This window comes from Nelumbo lutea, chromosome 1 (genome assembly GCF_056320005.1).
Source record: "Nelumbo lutea isolate HS-2025 chromosome 1, American lotus-T2T, whole genome shotgun sequence".
In the NCBI taxonomy this organism is placed as follows: Eukaryota; Viridiplantae; Streptophyta; class Magnoliopsida; order Proteales; family Nelumbonaceae; genus Nelumbo; species Nelumbo lutea.
Window position 1 is genome coordinate 205,466,804 of NC_142684.1, and position 17,310 is coordinate 205,484,113.

The window sequence follows — 17,310 nt, forward strand, 5'->3', positions numbered from 1 at the left end:
TAGTCCACTCTTCCCGACTCAAGCCTTTTGTAAATAAGTCAGCCCACTGGTTTCCTGTATTAACATATGTAGTGTCTAGCTCTCCATTCAGCACCTTCTCCCTCACAAAGTGACAGTCAACCTCAATGTGCTTGGTTCTTTCATGAAAAACCGGTTTAGAAGAAATATGAACTGCAGCCTGATTGCCACAATAGAGTTTCATTGGAGTATTGATGTTGTACACTACTTCCTGTAGAAGGTTCCTTAGCCACACTAGTTCACAAGCAGTATGCGCCATAGCCCTATATTCTGCTTCTGCACTACTTTTTGCCACGACTGTGTACTTCTTGCTTTTCCATGTCACCAGGTTACTCCTTAGGAAACTGCAATAGAATTTGGTAGACCGCCTATCGGACATTGAAGCGGCCCAGTCAGCATCAGAATACCCTTCTATTTCAAGTTTTCCGCCACTTTTGTATATCAAACCGCGACCAAGAGCCCCTTTTTAAATACCTAAAAATTCTCAGAACTACATTCCAATGGGGAATTCGAGGTTTCTGCATGAACTGACTTACCACACTAACCGCAAATGAGATGTCTGGCCTAGTAATGGTTAGGTAGTTCAGTTTACCTACAAGTCGTCGGTATCTGCCAGGGTCTTCAAACACTTCACCCATATCACTGCTTAACCTTGTATTTGTGTCCATAGGTGTTTCAGTTGGTTTAGCACCCAACAAGCCTGTTTCTTCCAGCAAATCAAGCACATATTTCCTCTGGCACAGATTAATACCATACATAGATCTCGCTACCTCTATCCCCAAGAAATATTTCAGTTTACCAAGATCCTTTGTCTGAAAATGAACTTGTAGATAAATCTTCAGCCTACCAATACCCATGTTATTGTTCCCGGTAATAACAATATCATCTACATACACCACCAACAATATTTTTCCTCCCGGAGAGTCATGACTAAATACAGAATGATCAACTTTGCACTGTTTCATATCAAACTTCTTTACTATCTCACTGAACCTACCAAACCATGCTCGAGGAGACTGTTTAAGCCCATATATAGCCTGCCTTAGTCTGCACACCTTACCATCCTCCCCCTGAGCAACAAACCCTGGAGGGTTGCTCCATGTAGACCTCCTCGAGTAAGTCACCATGCAAGAAGGCATTCTTGATATCAAGCTGATATAGTGGCCAATCATACATGGCTGCAAGAGAGATCACAACACGAACTGACCCTATCTTAGCAACCGGTGAGAAGGCCTCTGTGTAGTCAATACCCTAGGTTTGGGAGTACCCTTTTGCAACCAATCGCGCTCTCAGGCGTTCAACACTACCATCAGACAGATACTTAATCGTATAAACCCATTTACAACCAACAACTTGCTTCCCAGGAGGAAGAGCGGTGAGGTCCCAAGTATGATTATGATGGAGGGTAGAGAGTTCTTCTTCCATCGCTCGACACCACTATGGAGAGGCAAGGGCTTCCTGGACATCCTTAGGGACAAGAACTGATGATAACAAGGTGACAAACTGGTGATGGGAGGCGAAAAGGTGAGTAAGTGAAACATGATTAGAAATGGGGTGATGGGTGCAAGTACGTTTACCTTTCTGCAAGGCAATGGGGAGATCAAGCTCAGATGCTGAGTGCTGGTCTGGTGCTGGATCTGTTGACGGAGATGTAGTCGGAGGAGTAGTAGCCGGTACGCGTGGGCGATGCGTATACACATGACGGATAGGTGGGCGTTCAACAGGTGGTGGCACCGAAGGCAAGGGTTTGGTCACGGCTGGAACAAGGGGAAGAGGGTTGGCAACGGGAAGTGGAAGAGGAGGAGGTGATGAGGAGGAAGAAGCATCACCGGACCCCAAAAAGAACGGAGTAGACTCACAGAAGGTGACATCAGCACACACAAAGGACCGTCGAGAACTAGGATGGTAACACTGATACCGTTTTTGGGTCCGAGAATAGCCAAGGAAGATGCACTTTAGAGAACGGGCATCGAACTTGTCATTCCCGGTACCCAGATTATGGATGAAGTAGACACACCCAATTACCCTAGGCGTAAGAGGAAATGGAGACAAAGCGGGAAACAAGACCTGAACGGAGAATGACCATCAAGGATGAACGTGGGCATCCGATTAATCAGAAAGCAAGAGGTAAGCACTGCATCACTCCAAAAGGGTTTGGGAACATTCATGTGATGCATGAGGGATCATGCTGTTTCCAGGAGATGGTGATTCTTTCTCTCAACCACCCGGATTTGTTGTAGGGTGTAGGTACATGAGTTCTGATGTATAATGCCGTGCTGGTCAAGGTATTCTTGAAATGATGAGGATAAATATTCACGGCCATTATCAGAACGAAATACTTTAATGTGGGTACCAAATTGATTACGAATCTCAGCATAAAATTTCTGAAAAATGGTAAACAATTCACTTCTTTCTTTCATTAGATAGAGCCACATCATCCTTGAAAAATCATCTACAAAAATGACAAAATATCTATATCCATTATATATCACTTTATAAGGACCCCAAACATCGGAATGAATTAAAGAAAAAGGACTCGACACACGGTTATCAACCCTAGAACTAAAGTGAACACGATGGTGTTTCCCAAATTGACACGACTTACAATCCAAAACAGAAAGTTGACTCAAAGACGGAACCAAAGACTTAAAAACTTTGATGGACGGATGAACAAATCGGCAGTGCCACTAGAGAGGAGAAAGGAATGACTGAAGAGCTGTTGAAGTTCTGCCACCACCGTCAAGATAATACAGTCTACCAGCTTCATGCCCTCCACCAATCTTTATCCCCGTCTTGAGATCCTGAAAAACACACATAGAAGGATAAAAGGTAATGGAGCAGTTAAGTGATTTGGTCAGCTTACTAACAGACATAAGATTAAAAGGCAATTTAGGAACATACAAAATTGAGGAGAGGGATACAGGGTCTAGGTCAACATTACCAACATCACAATTTGAGGATGTGGAACCATTAGCAAGGGTGACAGATTGTGATGTTGAGCAATGAGATAAGGAAGAAAACACACCTGGAGTTCCAGTCATGTGATCGGAGGCTCCAGAGTCAATGATCCAGGGATTGGGTGTGGATGCCAAACAAGCCATACCTGAGTTAGTGAAAGTAGTCGTGTTCTGTTGTAATGTAGATTGGATAATCCTCTCATATTCTTCACGGGGAACACTCACCATCTCCTTCATGGGACCATCTGTGGATGTAGGAGGTATCTGATCAGATGAACGATTCTCCTGTCTAAAGCTGGAACTGGTGTCACTAGTCACAGCATGACTGACCCAGGTTGAGGGTGGACCATGTAGATCATAACAATAGTTAATGGTATGTCCATCCATACCACAATGAGTGCACCTCCTCGGGCCTGAGCCGTGTCCTCTACCACGGGCTCCCCCCGAAACTATGCCCCCTGTACGACCACCACCACGATTATAAGTAGGCCCACCATTGCCACTTCGGCCATACACAGGACCACTACTACCACCACGGCCAGACTGAGCTCCTCGAGCTCCACCTCTTGCACCACGGCCTCTCGATACAGCAAAGGCAGATCTATCAGAGATATTAGAGTTCTCAGTAGATCCGATAGAAATCCTCCGGAGTGGAGCAAATACCTCTTCTGAAGATGGGAGAACTGATCTTCCTAATATCTGAGCCCGTACTGGTTCATATTCAGACTTCAGTCCCACCAAAAATCTTGTCACATGAAATTGTTCTCTCTGTTGTTGCTGAATCTTGACATCAGAAGTGAGAGGGTGATAGACATTCAACTCATTACGTATGTTTCTCATGCTAGCATAGTATTTCTCAAGGCTCAGATTGCCCTATTGCAGATTAAAGTACTCCTGATACAGCTGATACACTCTGGTTGTATTGTCCTGTCCCGAATACAATTTCTTCGCGTGGTCCCACATCTTTGGTAGTGTCAAGAATCATAAAGTTTACACTAATCCTGGGTTCCATATTATTCCATAACCATGTGATGATCTGAGCATCCTCTTACTCCCAGTCTTCATACTCGTGAGAGTCAGTGGAGGGTTTCTCCTCTCTTATGTGTTTTACCTTTTTCTTTGCCTTCAGAAAGACTTCGAAGGATTTAGCCCAAGGCACATAATTCTCTCCATTTAGTTTAATGGAGGTCATCTGAACATTCAGGTCGTTTGTAGGCACCATCACATTAGGTTTACAATCACTGTTATCTCCCATTCTATTATCACCGATTCTGCACACTTGCTGAATTCTATTACCACTGAATTCTGCACACTGCACACTACTAGATCACACTCATCACACTGATTTTAGCATTTGTTGTTGCTGAAAAGTGTTTTTTACACCACAAACCCTACTCCTGTGGCTACCTGAAATCTCACCACTCTTCTTTCGAAAGACACAAAAACAGCATAAACCCTAGCACGCTACTGTCTGAAACCCCAGCATATGATCTGAAACACACTTCCTATTTGATCCATGACGGATATCAAATAGGAACAACCACACAATCAGGAAATCAGTCCACACAAGACAGCCACTGCACCACACAGATCTGCCCTCTATTCTTCATCGATTAGGAGAGGGCAATCTTAGAAACCACAGCAACCGACCACACAAGACCTGACTGGAGGCATAGAAACCTCCAAGGGAAGAGGGCGATCACTCATTTTCAGCCCTTTCCCTTATCTCCAGTTGAATGCAGAAAAATCAGGAGAAATACTAGATAGGGTGTGCAGAGAATAGAAATCTAGGCAGACAGAAATCTAGGCAGATTCAAGTGGCTCTGATACCATGTTATGATTTGGCCTGCCTTGGAGTTCTATTTGTCTGAGATCGATTATGTAGAAGAGGTAGAAAGGTGGAGGAAAGAGAGAAAGAGAAAAGGAGAATGTCTGGTTCGAATTGGAAGTCTAAAGAACATAACCTCCATTCGGCCAGACAATGCTTTTTATTATTAAAATAATTGAAAAGACATATGTGCCCTTATTTAAGGAAGGAGCACTGGTTCTAACACAACATTACAGATCAGCAATCTTAATGTGGGTATAAGGACAGAAATACCCCTACGCTAACAGAAACCATCCCCACATTTCTCTTATATGAAAAATATTTTCTGAACGCATTTACTTGTATGCAAAATATTTTCTAACTGCATAATTCATTATTCATTTTTTGCATTTTACTGCAGTTCATGTTTAGTAGACCCATTCGTTGGATTTTAGCCCTCCATGGGAATGTTGTGGTGCCTTTCGTGTTTGCTGGAATTATGAGGTAATTGATACATACTTTAGCTTCTTAATTTATTTAGTATGAATTGCCATGGATTGGCCTGCCCGTTATTTTCCTTTTCCAATTTGCAGCAGATTAGTACTCATCCTTTTATCACATTTAATAAAGTTTCAGTTACTCATAAAAGATGCATCAGATAGCTTCTTTTGTAGAAACAATAGCAAAGTTGAAATAATTTTAATTATCTGGTTGGGTAAAGAAGAAGAGAGACGAGATATATAGACACTACCATGGAAAGATAATGAGGAAGAATGACTTTCTATTTATTCATTATGAAAAGAAAAGTACATTGACTAAAATACCCCTAAAGTGCAGGTAGCTTATCTTGTTAACATTCTCCCTAACACATTGACAATAAACAAGAATAAACAGACTCCAAATTCAGTTGTACTTTACCTTCTTAAAAAATAAACGGACTTCAAATGAAATATGGGCATATTACTACCCTATACAATCCGTGCATGCATAATCCAATGAACACCATACCACAGAAAGGTAGCAGTTCCATAAAATGTTAGTGAAGATCTTCTCTCGGGCAAAGGCATCTCATCTTTCAACTAATGCCCTCTTTTTGTAATTACTATACTAATAAGTATACAGCCACACTGTAATGGGTTCTCCCATTTTTACAGTTAATGCAATATATTTTACTTTTTTCCACAAGAAAGAAAAGTCGAGGAAGCATCCCATGTATAATTTAAAAGCACAAAGTCCGCACCTACATTAAGTACAGAACAATTAGGTGCTACAAAGTGATCAAATGAGAACCACCAATAATCAGAAAGCACAAAATTGTAGGGGGATCCATTGCAAAGTACCACCACTTCTCATCACAATCTGTGGACCAGACTTTGACCAAGGAACTGAGTACCAAAGGGGAGAATAAGGAACCGTGGTTTTTGTAGAATGACCATTATAGGGTGGTCCCTGTAGTAGATATTACAAATAACCCCCAGAAACATGAAGTTTGCATTTCTTAAAACTCCTTCTCAAGTTGGGTGAAGATTTTTTTTTTGAAAAAAATAACTTTCATTCAAAAAGAAAAGGAATCGTCCCTGTAGTAGATATTACAAATAACCCCTAGAAACAAGAAGTTTGCATTTCTTAAAACTCCCTCTCAAGTTGGGTGAAGATATCTTTTTTTTTTTTTTTTTTTTGAAAAAAATAACTTTCATTCAAAAAGAAAAGGAATGCCTACAAAAAAACTTAAAGACCTTTTTTTTTTTTCCCTCTTGGCTATTACATTCCCTTAGAGTAATCTCTGATAATGAAATAAAGACCTTTTTCTGTACATTCCTGTATATTTTAATAAAAGGCTTGATTATTGATAAAAAAGAAAGCTCTGACAAGGCAGAACGAATGAAATTAAAATTATGTTCTATTATGCTGGATGGATTTTGTGAAATATTTCATGATTCATCCATGCAGGCAAAACTATATTGGGGCAGGGGCCATTACTTGGTATAATGTTAAAATCTCAGGCTGGCAAGCATGGGGATGCAGGTTCAGGTCTGAGGGCGGCCACTTTATGCAAAAAATGTTAATGGTTAGGACCATACCCAGTCCACCTCTCCGAAGATCCCAGATAGCTGGGGCCAACATTGGATAGTTATCTTTTAGGCAAATCTACATGACCAGAAATAACCATGAATTTCATATCAAAACATAGAAAATATTCAAATTCATGTGAAGGTAAATATTTAAATATATTAGTTTCAAATTTTTAACTTTAACATTGCAATATAATAATAATAACAATAATTCAATAAAGCAACTAGATTTCAAAAATAAAGTAATGAATATTATAAGTACTTTTATACCAAACAATCCCTAAGATTAAGTTTTTTGCATTATTTTTCTTCAAACACCCACAAGCACTTAGTCTTCACTAAAAGCCAAAGCAATAGCAATAAGCTTATAAACCATTCAATCCAGCAATTCCATCAGCCCTTATAAACAGCCCCCAAGAAAAGTTTTACATAATTTTTCTTCAATTAAAATATTTACATAGTCTGTTTAAATGATAATAATTTTGATTTTAGATCATAAAAATTTCTCAAAAGTCATTCAAGTATGAAACAAAAATAAATGCAGAAAGCATGAGACTTAAAAGTTGTTAATATTTATTCAGTGTTCCATGTTTATTTTAATAGAATGAGTCAACCGATTAAAATGTGTTTAGCATGTCTCAAAGTGTTTGACTAGCATCCTGGATGACTAGCTTCCCACCTAGGTGCTTATGCTTGCATCTTGTTGGTTCGGCTGTCTTATTTGTATGTTTACTTTTTGTTGGGTCTTAAGTCATTAGTTAGTGGGCCTTGTTACTGGGCCTAATCTTACTTAATGTTTATTTCGACTAGGAGTCCCATCACTAATCAGGGGCAGTCTTGTCCATTCATGTAACATTATGTAATGCCTTTATATATAATAGATTAGGGCTGGCCGAAGTGATTAATTGCCGCCCATTTCATTTTTGTTCCTCTTCTTCTTCCTCTTCTACTCTCATTCGACAGCCCTATTTCAGAAAACATGGTATCAGAGCACTGATCTTACGACTGGTTACAGCAGCCGCATCTTCTTCGACTCGCAGGTAACTCTCCCATTCTTCTTGTTGGTTGCTGCAAAGAAACCCTAGGGTTGGTCGTAGAACACAGCTAGACCTACATCTAGGGTTTCCCTTGGTTGTAGAGCCCAAGGGGAGTTAGACCCAGAGGCTGATGCCCTAATAGACACAGTACAGCAGACTGTAGCCATTCGGCTAAGATAGATCTGTGTAGAACAGATCTAGGCGGAAGGACTGATTTCAGCAGTCCTAGAACTGTTCATGGGTGAAGTTATAACCTGCGGCAGCAGTGTTTAGCACACAGTAGAAGCCAACACAGCAAGTTGCAGTGTAGTACTCGGTGGCAGCAGTAATTTGGGCACAGTGTGCAGTGTTTCAGCTCTGTGTCTGGTTCTCAGGACTGAGTTTACAGTGCAGCAAGTTCCGTAAGTGTGAAACAATTCTCTATACATTGCAGTTACAGTCTTGACACTTACAAGTAAGTGAAGATGTCTTCGATATCCGGGGAAGTGTCTTCTAGAGATGTTAGGGCTTATGGGAGGTCTCCTAATCCGGAGAATCCAAATCTGCATAGCCTACAGATCACAAGTGTGTTGTTGGATGAGTACAATTTCAGGGAATGGTCTGTCTCAGCCATGCTTTTCATCACATCCCGTGAACTCACTGGTTACTTAGACGGGCAGAAGAAGGAACCAGAAGTGGGAAGTGCTGAATATGGAACTTGGCGCAAAGAGAATGCTACAGTTATGTCCTGGCTACTTGCCTCAATGACTCCAAGAGTAGCCAGGACTGTTCAACATTTTTCCACGGCTGCCAAGATAAGGGAAAAGGTTTCTAAAACCTATGGGCAGAAAAAGAATAATGCCAGAGTTTACAGATTGAATCAAGATATTGTTGCCTTGAGGCAAGGAGATATGAGTGTTGCAACATATTTTGCTACACTAGAAGGACTATGGAAAGAGTTAGATCACCACCTTATCATTGACTGGGAGAGTGCTGGAGACAAAGAGAAGCATGACAAACAAATTGAAGAGGGTAGAGCATTTAAGTTTCTTGCTGGCCTAGATCCTATATATGAGAGCATAAGATCCCAAATTCTGGGAAGGGATGAAATGCCAGACTTACATCATGTCTACTACCTTGTGAGGAATGAAGAGGTGAGAAGAAAAGAGATGCAGGTTGATACTCAAACAAAACTAGCTGAACAGCCTGTGGAGCATTCGACCCTAATCTCTACAAATCAAAGGGGAAACAGGTACTCTGACAAGAGACATCTGAAGTGCACCCACTGTGGAGGGGAAAGGCATGTGAAAGAGACCTGTTGGGTTCTCCATCCGCATCTGAAGCCAGCTGCATTGAGGAAAGTTAAGAAGCATCAGAAGGGTCAATCTGCAAGTGTGAATTTAGCTATGGGTCAAAGTGATGATGGTTCAAAACACACACCTACAGTTACTTCCTCTTCCATGGGACAGACTTCTAATTCCCCTCGAACCGAGTCCTTGGGTTTTACTGCCGATGAGGTAGAGGTACTTAGCCGGGCCCTAGCTCGTCTAAGGACCAATTCTCTTCCATCCTCCTCCCTTGCCAGATCAGGTATTGTCTCTGCCTTTAGTGCTACTAGTTCTATTGATCCTGCCTCTTGGATTATTGATTCTGGTGCAACTGACCACATGACACACATGTCTTCTCTATTTTCTTCCTATCATTTAATGTTTGGCCAAGATAAAATGAGGGCTGCTGATGGTTCTCTCTCTACCATCTCTGGGAAGGGAGTGGTTGACCTAAGCAAGGACCTCTCACTAAAACTTGTCTTGCATGTTCCCAATCTTTCTTCAAATCTCTTATCTGTTTCCAAGCTTACAAAATATTTGAATTGTAGCATAACCTTTTTTCCTACTCACTGTGTCTTTCAGGACAGTTTGACAAAGAGAACGATTGGGAGCGGTCATGAGTGTGGAGGTCTCTACTACCTTAATGCAGACATCAGTTCGGCTTTGCAAACATCTGCTATGTGTAGTCAGTCCAATGTGGAGTCAATAGCTAGGTTACATCTATGGCATGCTAGGCTAGGTCATTTACCTTTTTCATCATTGAAAGTGTTGTTTCCAGAACTATTCAAAAGTGTTTCAAGTCAAGAGTTAGTTTGTGAAGTTTGTCAACTATCAAAGCAATGTAGAACTGTTTATTCAACTTCAAGTAATGAAATTCGAGCTTCTTTTGACTTAGTCCACTCTGATGTTTGGGGTCTTTCTCCCATTATTTCTGTTGATGGCTTTCGATATTTTATCAGCTTTATTGATCACTATTCTCGATGCACATGGATATACTTATTAAAAGCACGAGAGGAAGTATCGCGGGTAACCATGACATTTTGCAAAATGATTGAAACACAATTTGGTACGAAGGTCAAACGATTCAGGCCAGATAATGCTGCAGAATATTTTGAAAGGTCCTTGAATCTGTTTATGGAGGATGCTGGAATGATTCATCAGTCATCTTGTGCTAGTACCCCCCAACAGAATGGGGTTGCTGAGCGCAAGAACAGGCACCTATTGGAGACTGCTCGAGCCTTACTATTTCAGCACAAAGTTTCTAAAAGCTATTGGTCTCAGGCAATCCTTACTGCATCATATCTGATAAATCGAATGCCACCCAAGGTATTGGGGATGAAAACTCCTTTCTCTGTTCTTTGCCCCCATCTTCCTGACTTTTCTCTTCCACCGAGAGTCTTTGGTTGTGTATGCTTTATACATGTCAAGGATCCGAAGAAGACCAAATTGGATCCTAGGGCTACAAAGGGAATCTTTTTTGGGTACTCCCCTACTCAAAAGGGATACAAGTGTTATGATCCAGTCAACAAGAAAAAATATGTCACAAAGGATGTGGTATTCTTTGAGTCTCAATCCTATTTTCAATCTTCCCAGAATCCTCTTCAGGGGGAGACTAGTGGGATGGAAGAGGATTCTTCTGTTTCCCCATTCTTTGTACCTCTCTCGACCTCAGGTCTTCCATCTTCTCCTCCTGATCCACCTAGTTGTGGTATCCCGGGTGAATCTAGTGAGGCTCCCATTGTACCAGCTACTACTAGTGATGTTGCAAATATTACTGAAGACTCCGACAAGCTGCAAAGAGATATCAGAATCACCTACGACAGAAGGAAGAAGGGTCCTCTAACTCATGACAGCGACCAATTGGACTCGGATCAACCTGTCTCAGAAACTCAAGGTAATCCTATCAGTTCCTCTGACTTAGATCTTCCTATTGCCCTTCGTAAGTCTACTCGTTCTTGTACTATCAAATACCCCATTGCTGATTTTGTGTCTTACTCACAGTTGTCTCCTCGTTATTGTTCTTTTGTGCCTGCTCTATCTTCTGTGCATGTTCCTACCAGGTATACTGAGGCAGTATTTGACCCAAAATGGAAAGAGGCTATGCATGAAGAAATGAAAGCCTTAATGAAAGCATGGACTTGGGAATTAGTGGATCTACCAGAAGGGAAAGGCACTGTTGGATGCAAGTGGGTGTTCACTGTGAAGCACAGGGAGGATGGGTCCATTGAGAGGTACAAGGCTAGACTGGTAGCAAAAGGGTTTACTCAAAAAGAAGGGATTGACTACAAAGAAACTTTTGCTCCGGTGGCAAAACTCAACACAATCCGAGTTCTATTATCATTAGCTGCAAATTTCCCATGGGAGCTACATCAGTTGGACGTGAAGAATGCTTTCTTGAATGGCGACCTACATGAAGAGGTGTTCATGGATCCTCCACCAGGTTATGTCTTTGGCAAGAAGGTATGTAGACTGAGAAAGGCCCTTTACGGCCTTAAGCAGTCCCCTCGAGCTTGGTTTGAGAAGCTATGTGGAGTCATGAAGAAAGGGGGTTACACTCAAAGTGGAGTAGATCATACCCTATTCATAAGGAAGAGAAATGGCAAACTTACGGCACTTATTGTCTATGTGGATGATATGGTAATTACAGGGAATGATCAGGAAGAGATTAAAAGACTAAAGGAGTTTTTGGTTGCTGAATTTGAGATCAAAGATCTGGGCCAACTGAGATACTTTCTTGGGATTGAAGTTGCAAGATCCAAAGAGGGCATCTATATATGTCAGCGGAAATACATCCTTGATCTTCTTCAAGAGACAGGCATGATGGGGTGTAGGCCAGCCGATACTCCAATAGAACAGAATCATGGTCTACAGGTGTCAGTAGGAGAGGACTACCCTGATAAGGAAAGATACCAAAAGCTGGTGGGGAAGTTGATTTACCTGTCCCTTACTCGCCCTGACATTGCTTATGCTGTACATGTTGTCAGTCAGTTCATGCACACTCCTAAGATCCCTCACATGAAAGCTGTGGAAAGGATCCTCAGATATTTGAAGTCTTGCCCGGGGAAAGGGATTCTGTTAAGGAAAAACAGTAAAATTGAAGTTGAAGGATATACTGATGCAGATTGGGCTGGCTCTGTTGGGGACAGGAAGTCTACCTCTGGGTACTGTACCTTTGTTGGAGGAAATTTAGTTACATGGAGGAGTAAAAAACAGAATGTGGTTGCAAGATCTAGTGCAGAGGCTGAGTACTGAGCTATGGCTCATGGTGTTGCTGAACTCTTATGGCTGAAGATCCTGCTTGGTGAACTTGGAATAAAGATTGAGTGCCCTCTCAGGTTGTACTGTGACAACAAGGCAGCCATCAACATTGCAAATAACCTAGTGCAACATGATAGAACAAAACATATTGAGATAGACCGTCACTTTGTTAGAGAAAGAATTGTCTCAGGAGAACTCTGCATTGCTTATACTCCCTTCGAGATGCAGATTGCAGATGTTCTGACTAAAGGGCTAGCTACAGTGAAATTCGTGGACTTACTTGGCAAGCTAAACATGATTGACATCCATGCTTAGCTTGAGGGGGAGTGTTGGCTTGGCTGTCTTAGTTTGTATGTTTACTTTTTGTTGGGTCTTAAGTCATTAGTTAGTGGGCCTTGTTACTGGGCCTAATCTTACTTAATGTTTATTTCGACTAGGTGTCCCATCACTAATCAGGGGCAGTCTTGTCCATTCATGTAACATTATGTAATGCCTTTATATATAATAGATTAGGGCTGGCCGAAGTGATTATTGCCACCCATTTCATTTCTGTTCCTCTTCTTCTTCCTCTTCTACTCTCATTCGACAGCCCTATTTCAGCAAACAATCTAATGGGAATATGATTTGAGTTGAAGTTTTTATCGTGTAATTCTATCCCTTCTCTCTTTCTGTCTCTAGTTTTTCTCTCTTTGATAGCTAAGCTTCTTTTCGTAAACTCATTGGTTCCTTCTCTCATCCATATAGATCTGTAATGATCTTCCTTCCAGTTTTTCAGATTCTGTTTCCTCTACTTCCTTCATGGACTAGAGAAGCCTCTACAACCACCTCAGGATCCCTAGCTTCCTCTCTTCCAGATTCCTAAAAGTTTCTATCAAAAAGTTGTCTCACCAAGGAAGAACAGACCTGGGGGCGTAGCAACTTGAACCTCATTCTCAACCATTCATTGGCATCAAACCACTAATCTAACACACTTTGTCCACTTGAGCTCCTTTTTGCTCATTCGTCCATCTCTAATACGCACATCTTCGTTGTCTCATATCTGATAAGATTGAAGAATTTGTAGATTTGTTTCTAACTTCTAAGTTCTGGAGGCTTTGTTAACTATTAAGCAAGTGCCAATTGGTTGTCAATAACTCTTGTACTACTGCTGTTCAATATTACTTAATATCTTGTTGTTCATATTATTTATTTGTATTTTAGTTTTGAAATTCTAAGAGCTGTATATGGTTGTCATCTGTACTTTGCAGTGGAAGTCTGTCTTATGGTCTTCGTAATACCCCATCAGCTACCGTGGAGGTATGCTTTAGAATTCTAATTTTAGAGCTATATCTTTTGCTTGTTTTAGCCTTAATTTCTTTCCTTTAGTGAGAAAATGCCAACAATAACATCCATCTATCATCCTGTTGACTGTTATGATATTTGAGATGCTCTTCCTCTCTTGTTTTCTGCAACTATTCTTTTCTTCATGAAAGCTAGGGGATCAGTATTGACTGATACATATATGATGTTACCAAACTTGGGTGATTTTGGTAATGTGAATATTGACAGGTAGAAAGTGCAGAATCTTATGTAGGACTTATGAAGAAGGCAGGGATTTCTGTAGAAATTGAGGTGTGGTAACTTGTTTTTCTTAATTCATTATTTCCAAAGGGTAGTTTGTCACCTTGATATCTAGAAATAGGATGCCCATGTCTATTTAGAAGTGAGATTTATAAAACTGCTTTTTACCTACAGAAACGCAAGAACACAATTTTAGAGTGCTCTACTTGCTTGGCAGAAAGTGTTGGTGGACATCTTGTCATGCAGAGTAGCTTACTTGAGGAGGTGGTAATTGCTAGTTAGCTTAATTTTCACTTGGATTTGTTTAGTTAAGAACTTAATTCTATGACTTTTACGTTCACGAAATGTAGGTTGTGAATCTTGTTGAGGCACCTGTTCCAGTCCTTGGATCTTTCAAGGAGTCCTTCTTAGAGCTTCCTAAAGACCTCTTAGTAATGGTAAGTCAAACAACTAAGGGCTTTTTTTTTCGTACCTACAGGCTCACACTTGCATATATATATATATATATATATATATATATATATATATATATTTATATATGCCATTGGGCAGGGCAAAAATGGTCTTCAGATATTCTTAAGTCAAACAACTAAGGGCTTTTTTTCATACCTACATGCTTGACTTGCATATATTTTAATATTCCACCGGGCAGGACAAAAATAGTTTTCAGATATTCTTAAGTCAAACAACTAAGGGCTTTTTTTTTATACCTACGTGCTCACACTTGCATATATGTATATATGCCATCAGGCAGGAGAAAAATGGGCTTTAGATATTCTTTTTCTACCTTACTGCATGTTTAATTAGCCTTAGTTTATTTGTCAACTTATTTTGCCCCTGAATCTTCTATTGAGGTTTATGCTATTTAGGACTTGTGTATACCTATAGTGTAGTGTGAATGAAGAGGTCAGTAAAAATGCAAGGAAACTATCTGGAAAAGAAGAATGAGACAATTGAGAAATACATAGTTGTTGACTTATGTGGCAAGTGGCAAGCTTGCTATGTTTTCTAGTGTTGGGTTGTTTTCCGTTTTTTGGTCTATAGGACTCTTTTCTTGAATCTAGTCTTGCATTGATATTCCTAGGCTTCTTGAGTTGTTCTAATGAAATGCCTTTGCAGTATTAAATGTGTCACTTTCTGCTGTTGTTTGTATGGATGAGCTTTGAGATGTCTCGGGACTTGGAAAGCATGTGGTTGTTTACATATTTTGTATGGTATAGTTGGGTGTTGCAGGGGGTTGGTATTTTCTATGTAAATTCTTAGGTGAATTCCTGGAAGAGTATGATTGGTTTTTCCATGTCAATCTTCAAAGTCAGAAAGGTGAGGATCTTTTTTTTTGGGGGGGGGGATTTACTGTAAAAAAGGAATTCTTTTTTTTTTTTTTTGGTAACCAATGTATACAAAATTTAGATTTTGATGCTGATCAAAGATTTCATGGGGACTTAAGGTGGTGTGGTAGTTTCACCCAGTTTTCATAACTCCACTCTTAAGTAGGGAAGTTATTGGATGTGCTTAATGCTCTTTCAGAAGATGCAGGGTGTCTTGTTGTCCCTTGAACATAATAATGAGTTGATATTGAAAATTGACACAAAACAAGGTATCATAGTGAGGTTCTTTAAATAAGGTGCTTAGTTAGTGTATTTCTCCTGAAAAAGAGCTTTCTTGTGGCTTGTTTTTTACATAAAGCGCTTATGAATTCACAATGGATGTCTGATGTGCACGTCACAGTTTCTTGTGTGTTTTACTTTTGTTAACAAGATTCTTACAACTTGGCCCCATCTATTTTTCAGATGTGTGCCTTTTGTTTTGCTACGGTATTTGAAAAGATTGAAAAGGATTTCGGAAATAGCCATCTGAGTGTTTTTTACAGATGCCAATGCTTATATTTATGGTTTTTTGTTTGGCAATAAGATTTTATGGGTGTACGCAGTGGAATGTTTATAGCAGGCATATTGGATCGGGCAGAAAGTTTTATACGTTGTAATCATCTTTCTTAGGTTTTTATCCCATTTTGTATATCTTAGGACTATTTTTTTAATCAGTAACAATCACTAATTTTATCTTTTGACTTTTCAACGTCATTAAAATCCTTTTGTATATTGATCCAAGGAAAATAATATATACTATGGCCATGACTTGGAAGTCTTGGATAAGTAAAGGCTCTTTTCCTGGCTTATTCTTTGCAATAGAATAAGGATCTCTTCAGATTGATGTATGATTTAGGATCCTGTCAAGGTCTGTCCCAGATTATGAAAAGAATCTCTTTTGAAGATCTAAACTGAATAAAAATGAACAGAATTATGTAGGACTTTAGAATTAAATTTGTCCAAGTTATGCCTGCTTGTATCATGGTGTGCTGCTTGCATTAAGCATGTGCATGTACTATCTCAACTGCCTTCTCAGTGATTTTTACGATTTGATAAATGATATCTACTCATTATTCAGGTCATGCAGAAGCACCAGAAGTACTTTGCTATCACAGATAACCATGGGAAATTATTGCCAAACTTCATTGCTGTAAGATATCCATTAGGATATTTTCATGCTTTGTAGCCAAATGATGTCCATTGGTAATCTTTCTAGGTTTGTAGTATGCTGAAGTTGCTCTTTTCTTTTTTTGTTTTTTTTAGGTGGCTAATGGAGCAATTGATGAGATGGTGGTAAGAAGGGGCAATGAAGCTGTACTGAGGTCAGATATGAACTCTGTTCATTCATTCTTGTTCCACATTGAAGTTAACATGTTACCAATTTGATATTTTCTTCTTTTAGCTCAGTTTGAAGGTCTTGAATGTGCTTAGAAACAAGATATTTTTACCCCTATAGTGTTTTTATCTTCTATCAGCACATCTGTAATATCCTTCTGGTAGTATCTCTACAGTGCCATCAAGGAGAAAAGAAAGAAGTGGGATATGCAAATGGATTAGGAAATTCTGTCTTGTATCAAGGAAGATGTTGAAGCCTTCGATCATCTTAATCAACATTGTACAACAAGGAGGGTTTTACATTTGGGAGTTTGAGAGTTGAAAGCTTTAGATCATAGCTATCCACTGCAGTTTTGACTTGCTTATGGGAACTGGTAATAATAAAAAAGTTGGACATTTAAATATTTGATGGGTGGTTGGTGGGGGTGGAGGAAGTGGTTATTCTTCATGATTTTCCTTTTGGAAGCAACTATCTGACCAATGTTAAGGATGTAAGGAAGTTACTCTTGGGAACTTGAACTGCATTTTGATTTTTGGCTCTCCCTCAGTCCCTCTTAGGTTTGTAATGAATATTGAACCAGTGGTTTAGGTG

At 39.9% G+C, this 17,310-nt stretch overlaps 1 protein-coding gene across 2 annotated transcripts in view; it reads left to right on the forward strand.

Moving 5' to 3' along the window:
• Positions 1–17,310, forward strand: part of EDD1 (glycine-tRNA ligase) — a 184,129-nt gene that overhangs the window by 92,028 nt on the left and 74,791 nt on the right. The window contains exons 19-25 of one of the 2 annotated variants that reach the window (XM_088962478.1): positions 5,204–5,286; positions 13,704–13,752; positions 14,005–14,067; positions 14,191–14,280; positions 14,367–14,453; positions 16,462–16,533; positions 16,647–16,705. In XM_088962478.1, the coding sequence (XP_088818604.1) occupies positions 5,204–5,286; positions 13,704–13,752; positions 14,005–14,067; positions 14,191–14,280; positions 14,367–14,453; positions 16,462–16,533; positions 16,647–16,705 (503 nt within the window). Of the gene's footprint in view, positions 1–5,203; positions 5,287–13,703; positions 13,753–14,004; positions 14,068–14,190; positions 14,284–14,366; positions 14,454–16,461; positions 16,534–16,646; positions 16,706–17,310 lie in introns of both variants that reach the window. The other variant, XM_088962477.1, reaches the window with a different exon arrangement.